The sequence below is a fragment of the Chanodichthys erythropterus genome, chromosome 21 (genome assembly GCF_024489055.1).
Source record: "Chanodichthys erythropterus isolate Z2021 chromosome 21, ASM2448905v1, whole genome shotgun sequence".
NCBI classification, from domain to species: Eukaryota; Metazoa; Chordata; class Actinopteri; order Cypriniformes; family Xenocyprididae; genus Chanodichthys; species Chanodichthys erythropterus.
In genome coordinates this window covers 7,567,215-7,579,060 of record NC_090241.1, presented here as the reverse complement: position 1 = coordinate 7,579,060, position 11,846 = coordinate 7,567,215, and the positions used below count along the sequence as shown (strand labels likewise).

At 35.1% G+C, this 11,846-nt stretch overlaps 1 protein-coding gene across 1 annotated transcript; it reads right to left on the bottom strand.

The window, feature by feature from the left end:
* Positions 1 to 297: 297 nt before the first annotated feature.
* Positions 298 to 10,786, bottom strand: atg3 (autophagy related 3). Its single transcript, XM_067374465.1, has 12 exons — positions 10,596 to 10,786; positions 9,728 to 9,769; positions 9,593 to 9,642; positions 7,177 to 7,247; positions 6,947 to 7,054; positions 6,805 to 6,854; positions 6,605 to 6,692; positions 6,487 to 6,521; positions 6,251 to 6,406; positions 5,983 to 6,110; positions 5,733 to 5,801; positions 298 to 1,386 (listed from the first exon to the last, which is right to left on the bottom strand). The coding sequence occupies exons 1-12, from the start codon at positions 10,665 to 10,667 to the stop codon at positions 1,305 to 1,307; spliced, it is 951 nt and encodes a 316-aa protein (XP_067230566.1). The 5' UTR covers positions 10,668 to 10,786; the 3' UTR covers positions 298 to 1,304.
* Between the last annotated feature and the right edge of the window lie 1,060 nt (positions 10,787 to 11,846).

The window sequence follows — 11,846 nt, the reverse complement described above, 5'->3', positions numbered from 1 at the left end:
TTTTTTTTGCAACAAAGTCTGAAGAAGACCTTGCAGACACAATGACTGTAGCTGCAAGTTTATCGTATTTTGGAGAAAACCACATTTACCATAAATTAGTGATCATACTAAAATCACACTACATCAACATGGGATATACCTGTAGGACCCTACCTTGGACAAGCAGTTTGGGAAATGGATCTATGGAAATCAAACTAGCAAAACGCCCAGCGCTATTTTTAAAACTACCAATTTAATGGTTTTATAGCAATAGGAATCATTCAAGCCACAGAGTAGTCAATACAAAGTAAACCTGCTTAAAAAGTGGGTTTTATTAACAAATTCACATATCTGTATTTGTGCACAGGGCCAAACAATTACTGTTTTTGTGTTTATCTGTGGACAATCCTGACAGAAAACACCCATTAAAGGCATAGTTCACCCAAAAATGAAAACGGTGTCATCATTTACTCACTCTCGTGTTGTTCCAAACCTGTCTTGAGTTTCTTTTTGTTCTGCTGAACACAAAAAGATTGTTGTTAACCAGACAGTTGACGGTAGCCATTGACTTGGTATTTTTTTCCTACTATGGAAGTCAATGGCTACTGTTAACTGTCTGGTTACAAACATTCTTTAAAATATTTTCTTTTGTGCTCAGCAGAAGAAACTCAACATGATGACAGCATTTTCATATGGGGGTGAACTATCCCTTTAAGCTTTTTCAACAGATTTTTCAAATTCAATTTCTTTCGAAGTCGACAATACATTAAAATCCACATATAAAATAACTTTGGTGGAGTGTCAATTCTGCAGATGCAGACTGTTGGATTGTGAATATGGTTTACCACAACAATGCTCTGGATCCAAGACAGTGATTCCAGCATTCAAAGAACAGAGCGTTAAGACAAGCAAGTCGACAGTCCAACACCAGACAAAGCTCAGCTCACACTCACAAAATGGTTTTGATCATACAAATAACACCAACATATTTTGACAGCCATTTATTATTTGCCATGAAAATGGCTTGTTATATGTCGCACAGTTTTTTTGGAAACGTAAATATAAAACAAAACATTTTTAGTTTCAGTACAGCATTAAGAGCAAGTGGCTAATACAGAGATTAAGCTGAAGAAAAGTAGAGAAAACTGGATTTAAATGTGTGTGGCTAACCATCAGACTCGACAGATCCCCTTCCCAGGCATTTCATAGAACATTCCCAGCATCTTTCCAGGACAGTGTCTATTTGAGTTTTATACTGTTGCTGCTTCCTCAACGCAGTCACAATACATGTTGTCATAGTTGTAGGCGTAATGGTGAACAGTAAGTTACATTGTGAAATGCCTTGTGTAATCATATTCTATTGTAGGAATGACAGCTTGCACAAATTTTAGGAAAATCAGAAGATACCTGAAGTAATGAAAGTTAAGGGAAAATGTGTTTTTAAAAAAAGTGACTCATAAACCAACATAAACATTTGTTCATTCCAATAAGAACACCAAGAATAAATCTACAAGACTCTGATAAACACACTATTAGACATACTTGGCTAAATTTGTTTTTCATGACTTTAAAATCCTTTTGACGTGCAGTCAATAAAGTTTAAAAAGCATCTCATGATGTTGGTCTAGGATTATGCCACTAGGGGCCGTGTACTTTTGATAATTTGTTTTCTCGTTTTTGTCTTCAAAACTGAAAAACAAAGAAACCGTTCATTTATACGTTTTTCCATTTGATGAATTAGAACAAAGTGTGATGAAAACAAATTTAAAAAATGAATTAATGACGCAAGATTAGTTTATTACTTCATGAGAAGGGTCAAATATGTAATAAATTATCAATAACATTTTCTTTAGCATTCTTTCAGTTGTTCTTGCCGAGTTCTGATGACTTTACTAAAATGTGGCAAATCATAATAAAAAGGTTTGGGGGACAAGATTTTTCAAAAATAAATTAATATTTTTATTCAGCAATAATTATTATTAATTATTCAGCAATGTGTGTTTAACTGATCAAAAGTGACATTTAAAAAAAGAGATTTATAATATAATATTACAAAAGAATTCTATTTTAAAAGGTGCCATCAAACATTTTTTTACAAGATGTAATATAAGTCTAAGGTGTCCCCTGAATGTGTCTGTGAAGTTTCAGCTCAAAATACCCCATAGATTTTTTTAAATTCATTTTTTTAACTGCCAATTTTGGGCATCATTAACTATGCACCGATTCATGCTGCTGGCCCTTTAATTGCTCGCGCTCTCTCCCGAGCTCTCGACTCTATCGTTGCATAAACAAAATTTAAACAGCTAATATAACCCTCAAAATGGATCTTTACAAAGTGTTCGTCATGCAGCATGTCTAATCGCGCAAGTAAAGTATTTATTTGGATGTTTACATTTGATTCTGAATGAGTTTGATAGTGCTCCGTGGCTAAAGCTAACATTACACACTGTTGGAGAGATTTATAAAGAATGAAGTTGTGTTTATGAATTATACACACTGCAAGTGTTTAAAAATGAAAATAGCGATGGCTCTTGTCTCCGTGAATACAGCAATAAACAATGGTAACTTTAACCACATTTAACATTACATTAGCAACATGCTAACGAAACATTTAGAAAGACAATTTACAAATATCACTAAAAATATCATGATATCATGGATCATGTCAGTTATTATTGCTCCATCTGCCATTTTTCGCTGTTGTCCTTGCTTGCTTACCTAGTCTGATGTTTCAGCTGTGCACATCCAGACGTTAATACTGGCTGCCCTTGTGTAATGCCTTGAACATGAGCTGGCATAATAGCAAATATTGGGGTCATACATATTAATGATCCCGACTGTTACGTAACGGTCGGTGTTATGTTGAGATTCACCTGTTCTTTGGAGGTATTTTAAACAAATGATATTTATATAAGGAGGAAACAATGATGTTTGAGACTCACTGTATGTCATTTCCATGTACTGAACTCTTGTTATTCAACTATGCCGAGGTAAATGCAATTTTCAATTCGATGGCACCTTTAAAGGTAAACTATTTAACCTTTTTGTTCAAGATTAACAATGAGTCGATACATCAACAATCCTTCTTTCGAAACGTATTTTTGTCTTCCTCTGATTCACTATGGTAAGCCTAAGTGTTTATATTTTAGACACAACAAGAAAGAAAGGTTGACATGGAGCATGCTGAATCTCGAATCTTCAGGGTATCACTGGTTTAAAAAAAAAACACCGAACAGAGGAGAGTCTGCTGGCAAAAAGAGAACGCGACAGAGCTCGTAATAAAACCAGAATCAACATTGACTTTTCGGAGATGGTGAGAACAGAGATTTGTAATGTTGTAAAAGCAATGCGGAGATGACATTTTTATTACTCAACAGGTGAGTAAGGTATTTCATTGAAGAGATAAATTGCCATATGTAGCTCTCTAACAGAGTTCACTGTAAAGCACCATCTATTGTCAAAATTTCCTGATAATTTACTCACCCCCATGTCATCCATTTTTGAGGAAAACATTCCAGGATTTTTCTCCATATAGTGGACTTCGGTGGGGTTCAATGGGTTGAAGGTCCAAATTGTAGTTTCGATGCAGCTTCAAAGGGCCCTACATGATCCCAGACGAGGAATAAGGGCCTTTTCTAAAAAAAAAAAAAAAACCTAAAAAAAAAAAAAACCTTTTTAACCTCAACCGCTCTGCTTGCCCTAGCTCTGCGATGCGCCACTCATTACGTAATCAGGTTGGAAAGGCGTGACATAGATGGAAGTACAGAGCAAGTGTTTACAAAGCAAACGTGCAGAGATTAAGTCAAACGGCCAGTACAATAAAAAGGTAAAACAGCGATGTCAGACGTTGGAGGAGAAAATTGTTCAACCTGTTGTACCCCAGTAGAATCCACTATATGGAGAAAAATCCTGGAATGTTTTCCTCAAAAACCTTAATTTCTTTTCAGCTGAAGAAAAAAAGACATGGAGGACATGGGAGCGAGTAAATTATCAGGATATTTCAATTCGGAAGTGAACTAATCCTTTAAAGGTGCCATAGAATTGAAAATTGAATTTACCTCGGCATAGTTGAATAAAAAGAGTTCAGTACATGGAAATGACATACAGTGAGTCTCAAACTACATCATTCCTCCTCATTATATAAATTTGTTTAAAAGACCTCCGAAGAACAGGCGAATCTCAACATAACACCGTGACGCGACAGCTTTAGCCCATTAGCTACGGAGCATAGCCTCAAACTCATTCAGAATCAAAAGTAAACATCCAAATAAATACCATACTTACATAATCGGTTATGCTGCATGATGAACACTTTGTAAAGATCCATTTTGAGGGTTATATTAGCTGTGTGAACTTTGTTTATGCAATGTATTATAGAGTAGGGTTGTGCCGATGGACGATATCATTGTCCATCGTGATGCCACGCCCCCGCTCCGCCCCTTTTATTCCCCTCACGTGCAACCTATTGGAAAGCCCGGATGAGTCATTAGTTGGGAAATAAAATAACCCTTTCGCACGTAAGTTTAAAATATTCTGGCTGACCCCCCCAAGCGTGAGTTTTTCAAGGCAACCATTATTTAGAACGTATCACTTTATTATTTCCATGGTGACGCGTCATTGCTTGTCATGTCACACACCGCAGCGCTGTATGACTGATGATCTGCTTTTATTTCAGTTTTCCTTTTTTATTCAAAATATTCACTAATTTGTTAAATATAACATGAAATATCTGATATTCCGATTGTCAAATATGTGAAAGTGGATGTGTTTTGCTGTTTAAACAACTTTATAATGATTGCGTTAGTTGAGCTATACACTTTATGGGCGTCACCATGTTAGTTTGTGCCGCAGGTTCTGTTGGATTCACAACATCTTATATGTATTTAAACATCCGAAACCTAAAATAAACATTATGTGGTTGAAAACACTGCATATTTGTGATATATGAAAAGTGCTGCGCGCATCCATCTCTGGTTTAGAGATGGACGCGCACATTTGAATTTGGCAATTGATCACGTGATCCACTGCACTGAACGTTCTAATCACACCGGTGTGATCGTACGTGTCAAAGGGATAAATAAAGTAATAAAGTAAAATAATGAATAATAATTATATAATAATGAAAAATTTAAATACAACCCCCACCCCCCCCACCCCCGACGATATCATCGTCCATCACAATGTTTTACTGTAATCATCGTCAACTGACAATTAAGGGGACATCGCCCAACCCTTTTATAGAGTCGCGAGCTTGGGGGCAGGGAGCCCAAGCATTTAAAGGGGAAGCAGCCTGAATCGGCGCATATTTAATGATGCCCCAAAATAGGCAGTTACAAAAATGAATTTTAAAAAAATCTATGGGGTATTTTGAGCTGAAACTTCACAGACACATTCAGAGGACACCTTAGACTTATATTACATCTTGTAAAAAAGTGTTCTATGGCACCTTTAAATAAATGTTGTTCTTTTGAATAATTTCTGAAAAATAAATTTTCCACAAAAATATTAAGCAACATTAGTAATAAGAAATGTTTTTTGGGCAGAAAAAAAAAAATCAGCATATTATAATAATTTCTGTATATTATAGTAAAGACTGGCATAATTCATTTAAACTGTAATCAAGTCACAGTATTACGGTTTTTACTGTATTTTTGAGCAAATAAATGCAGCCATAGTGAGCATAAGAGACTTCTTTCAAATACATTGAATGGTAATGTATATGCTTATACACTATGTTTTTAAAGAAAGGATACATATGGACCCCAAGTTCTCCTCCTCCTTCCGCCACAGTCTCGATAATCTTTTTCATCACCTCCGCATGTCTGTCAAGTAAAAGCAAGAGAGCAGATTATTAGGGCATGAATTAATAAATTATCGAGAATACTTTTTCCAGTTTCCAAGTTTATTAATACTGGTCTTTAAGAGGACTGCACAGGATGATGGATAAATATTTGTGCGACAGAAACATTATTCTTGTTATTTATATTTAATGTTTGTGTTGACCTGCATGGATGCACGGAGCACATAGCAGGTGGGGGAAGGTGAGGGTGATTCTCAATGGTGACTGTTTTTTTAACATGATCCTGGCTGATGTCTTCATACATCTGATCCACCGTTAGAGGCTGTCTGTCCTAAGAAAGAGCACAACATGCAGCTTGTAAACAAAATAAGTTTTACTAAAGAGATGTGAGAAAGAAAGAAAATATAGAGCCACAGGCTTACATCACGTCACATGCTGCCATCATGTCAAAGCATCATAAAGCAAAGTTACCTCATCATATCCAAAAAGCCATAGTCTTGGTGTCTGGTAATATTTGTCATATGTGATGTAAAGATCGTAAGTTCTTGTCTGTAGAATGGCATCTTCCCCACCAGCCTCTGCTTTGGTTTTACTTAAATCAGCCATTTTACTTGTGTCAAGAGTGGCCTGAACAAAGAATATAAATGAATAATTCTGCAAAAGAAAATCCTGATCTTGAAAAACTTGCTTTTAGCACAATTTCTTACATCATCTGTCTCCAAAAGTCCACTTTCTTCATATTCTGAAATACAAATACCATGTATAAAGTCAAACATACTGGTTAACAATGTGTGTTTTGAAAAATAAATAAAAATTCATAGCTACCTTCCATGTCTGCTGGCTCTCCTTCCTCATCATCATCGTCATCACCATTTCCACAGGCACCCGTCTGCACGTTCATATTCATATTGTCCTTCACGTGCATACAAAACGTGTATTAAAAATATTACTCAACTTAAAATCAAAAATTCATTACTTCTATGCAATTTCTCCCATTCTTGAAGTAGTCAACAGTGCTGCCTTACCTTATTATCCAATGAGATTTCCCGAACTGCTTCTGTAACCCCTGTAACACCTAGTAATACAAAAAGAAAAGTCAGGAATGTCTTGTCATGAACGTAAGCATGACAAAGACATGTCGCGGTTTGTTCAGCTTCTGTTCCATACCAGAGTTGTGATAGGTATCCACCCATCCCCCGTCTCCATCGTCCTCTTCTATAATGGCCTCCAGCTCATCAGAGTACTCCATCTGTTTACAGCGCTTGTAACATGGAACTGAGAGCCACAAAACCACCATATTGTGACATTTAGAAAACACAGCTTTACACAACACAATACAGATCATGTGCATACTGTGAGAATGTCCATTTCAGAAACTGAATAAGAGCTTCTTTTACCATTTCGGGTTAATAGAAACTGCTTGTCTTTGGGCAGATAGGGCTTCACCTTTACTTCTTCTCCAGATGCCCTAAAAGTAAAGAAAGTAGATTCTCAACACTGTAAAAAGCCACAAATCTACAGAATAAGTTTTTCTGTATAATAATAATAATAATAATAATAATAAATCCTTTTTGCTTAAAGCAGTGGTTCTCAACCTTTTTTGACTTACAGGGTTCATTATTATTTTTATTTAATTTTTTTTTTTTTTTAATTTCTAACCAATATTTGGAAGATATTTTAGAGCTTGACATAACTAGAAAAAAAAAATAAATAAAAATATATATATATATATATATATATATATATATATATATATATATATATATATATATATATATATATATATATTTTTTTTTTTTTTTTTTTTTTTTTATATATATTATTTTATATATATATATTTTTTATATATATTATTTTATATATATATTATTATTATATATATATATTCATTATAAAAATGCCCATGAATTAGGATTTTATTATTTTTCATGACTTTCCAGTTCTAGATTCAAGCTTTTAAATTTCCCTCATTTTTCCACACCATGGGAATTCTGGTACTTAAATAAAAGTGAAAGTTGTTAAGGGCACAAATATGAAAGAAAGAAATATGTCAGATTACATCTTGATTTTGAATTGTTTTTACCAGTCCAAGGTTTGGACTGTCTAGAATTTGTGTGTCTCCAAACCTTAAAGACACTTTTACCTAAAGGCTTGAGCTTAAATGCCTAAAATTAATAATGCCAAAAGCTAAAATACAAAACATTTATTTATTTGCAAATGATTTGATTTTATCTTTTTGGACACTGAATAATTACTAGAACTCCATTTGTGTCGTTTCAGTTTTTAATCTTTTACAATTATTGTAAAATGTGTAAAATATTAATAATATAGTAGATTATTAGATTGTGTTGCAAACTTTTGACTGGTGCTCTACTTAACCATACTTTGGGAACAACTTTGTAACCAGAAATACGCTATATCTGACAAAACTTTTTAAAATGTAAAGATGCAGCAAGTTCTCTGTTAGGGTTAGGTTATATTATTTATAGTCTCGCATAGCCAGTCCATTGCCTAGTGACATAAGGTCTGGGCTCTGCAATTCACCGTGGAGCGTCAGGAAGAGGACGAATGACTGACATGTAAAGTGACCAAACTATCGATATTTTCATGTTTCAATTAAGATATTCCCTCCTTAAGCCTTCTTTCCACTGATATTACCCAGAACAATTTTTTTCCCCAGGAACTTTTTCCCCCAGACCTGTTGCTGTCTGCGTTTCAATCTTAGTCTTAAGTATGATGAAGATTAGGCAAATTAGTCCGGTTAAGTAGGACTGTGTGTGACTTTCCATTTCCCACTGGATTTCATCCTCCGCATATAAGCTTAAAGTGTAGCCATTACGCCCCTTTTACAAGATGTAATATAAGTCTCTGGTGTCCCTAGAATGTCTCTGAAGTGTCATTGTGACCATTCAGAAATGACCAGATGCATTCTAAAAGTTGTAACTTCTTCCTGAGTCTCTCCATCAGTGTCCGACTCCAGTTTGAACAATGTAAGTCTGAACACTGTTACTGACAATCCTCATTTTGGCTGCGTGAGATTCTCCAGCTTTGTTGTTGTTGAGCCACCGAAGCGTGAGCTGTTAAAGCTCCGCCCTCTTCTGGAAAGGGGGCCGGGAGCAGCAGCTCATTTGCATTTAAAGGGACACACAAAAACGACGTGTTTTTGCTCGCACCCAAATAGGGGCAAATTTGACAAGCTATAATAAATGATCTAGGTGTTATTTTGAGCAGGGACTTTCTGAGGGGGGAATTTTTTACCCAGAACTTCATTTAGACCCTGGTTCCTGCGGGCGAGTACCAACCCAAAGTCCCAGTTCCTGGGGAAAGTTCCTGCGGTGGAAACGTGACTTTAGTACTTCACCTGATCTTCCATTATAGATGTGAGAGGGCACACAAATAATAAAATGGGATCACTTCTAATACTAAACTAATATTTTACGGTATCCCATTATCAGTAAATATACGTACACATCTCTTTAAATTCAACTAATTGCCTCAGACAAAACGCTTGATATCTAAAAAGTGTCTATGCAGTGAACTTTTTTCAAATCCAGTGTTCAGTTGCTGCTCTAAAGCGTTTTTAAAGTAAACTTTTAAAGTAAACACGGCTTTGTCTCCTGGTGGACCATTAAAGATTGCGGCACATTAGAATACCTGTATAAGTCAGAAAAATCAGATTTAGACTTTTCTAAAGCATTTCCAGTTTTGTATGCCACATTTATCAGACGTTGAGCGTTAATACAGTAGAAGTCTATGAATGTCCCCATTTAGACAGCCAAGTAAATGTGTGTTTGTGTGTGTGCGCATTCTTGCCATTTCCATGTGGGGCAGTGATGAACCAGATGATCTCCTGCTGCAACAAACTGCACAGAACACAAAACAATTAATAGTGTAAATCCTATTAAATTGCATATTTTACACCATAACAAAATCAAAACACACACTCACCTCCTCTGGAGTTATAACCCCAGTTTCTTTAAATTTAGATTCCTGGAAAAGCGAGACACATGATATAAATAACATTTAAAAATGTTCTCTTTTTCACACTATTGAACAATAGATATGGGCGTGAAAGTCTTGCCATATCAAATATCAGTTGACAAACTGTCCCTCGCCCTTAAAGATGTATAGTTTGCTAACATGTGGTTCATAAATAGTTTTGCACTGTACAGTTTGTCACAGTTTCCAGCAAATATGCATGTGTTAACTTTTAGTGGTCATGAAGTTAAATGGTAACAATAAATTTGAGCATTTGGAAAATTTTCAGTTTTCATTTCAGTTCATGCATGTTATATTATGTCTATGCAATGTGATCTAATTCAATATAATGTCCATCTATTATTGCAAGTTAAAAATCGAATACATTTTAGTTTTGACAAAGTTTACTTTAAATGGGAGTTTATAAAGAGATTAATTAGAATTCATTCACCGTGTTGTTCATTAGACACAATTTTGACTGATTTGGCATCATATGCATCACTCCACGAAGAAAACATGACATGCGAATGGCCTAAACTACATGACATTTCGCATTCCAGGCAATTCAGATCTTTACCTTATTATTTTTCCTAAAATGCAGTGTGTTTTCAGCCAGCAGTGGCGTCTACTGAACTTTGGGCCATCTGACAGGTTGCATGTTTTCTTATGTTTTGATGCCTGTTGGTAGTATTGATCTCTACTGACATCATCATAACATTGGTTCAGTAATTTCTCCTTACAGGTCCATGCTCGAATTTTTCACACTTATTTAACCTCATATTTAATGCTGCAGCTGCTGGATAGAGACTGCAAATCATGCTAACACTTCTCGTCTTACCTTCAAAACTGGCGTTAAAAACTCTGCCACCCCCAAAGCAGTTCCTTTCACCGAGTTTATAACGTTCTGCATGCTGGAAGAAGAGTTTCCAAAACAGATGAATTCCTCGTAGAGATTCAAATGAATTATACTTGACTTACACTACACACTGTTTAGAAAACGTCTAATCGAGCTAAACCACATGACCTAAATCATCTGACAATCACTTCCGCATTTCAAATATCGCGATATTACACGACACGCCCATTCTTTTTGACAAGCAAAGCATCTCAAAAATTCCGCACAAATAAAGCCTGTATTATATATTTGATTTCTATAACTGTTTTGTGGATTTTTATACTATGCACATAGAAATAAACTTTTGAGAGTCATTAACCTTTTCACAGTCATTAAATAATTTTGGAATATACAAACAAATCAGATTTGTTATTCAGCCATCGTATATTGTGAATAAACAATCTATTAATAATTAGGACATTCAGTAGAAAAATAATGTTTGTTTACACATGTTCACGAGGGACAAGAAATTACATTTTTTAAATGATTATATGAATTCCTTCTAACATGAATCCAGTGACCTTTGCACAGGTGTGTTGTTTGTTTATTTGCTCTTTGATTACTTGTCATTACGTGGAAAGTCTTTCAATTTCGATATTGCCATAAAAGTGCTCGCGGTTACAGATATGCAGATACCGCAGATACCAACAGAGAGGGCATGTTTCTTCTGTTTACTATTGAACCATTATCTTTTATAATTTTTTTTAATTAATTTATTTTTAATATTATTTTTTTGCATACCAACTTGTTCTGTTTGTTAATATTGCAATTAAAACAAGTAAAAAAAAAAAAACAAACAAACAAAAAAACAGAGAGGGCGTTTGCAAATCGTTTATTGGCCAATCGTAGTCACGTGACTCTGGTAACGTCACCTGCGGGAATCTTTAATCGTCTTTGGTGGTCCAAAAGTGAATTCCAGAAGAACGAAAATAATAATAATACAGTATTGCAAATCAAAGTTAAACGCGCACTACTGTTTTTATCACTGAAATATCTAAACCCACTCCACCGTCTTGTTACATGTGTCAAATGAAAACTTTTTGTCAATAGTAAACTGTTACATACAACTTTATGTGTATCACATGATGTTCAATCATAAGTTTCGGTTATACATTAGATTTTAAACCGTCTGAGCTGCAGCTGAACCTTTTTACTTGTGTAGATAAAGTCACCAGCTTAAGACAGACCACACAC

Coding starts and splice junctions, on each gene's coding strand:
- atg3 (XM_067374465.1), bottom strand. CDS start 10,667: ATGCAGAACGTTATAAACTCGGTGAAAGGAACTGCTTTGGGGGTGGCA. Junction 6,407..6,486: donor GACTTTTGGAGACAGATGAT/GTAAGAAATTGT, acceptor TTCTTTGTTCAG/GCCACTCTTGACACAAGTAA. Junction 1,387..5,732: donor GGAGAACTTGGGGTCCATAT/GTATCCTTTCTT, acceptor TCATTACTTCAG/GTATCTTCTGATTTTCCTAA.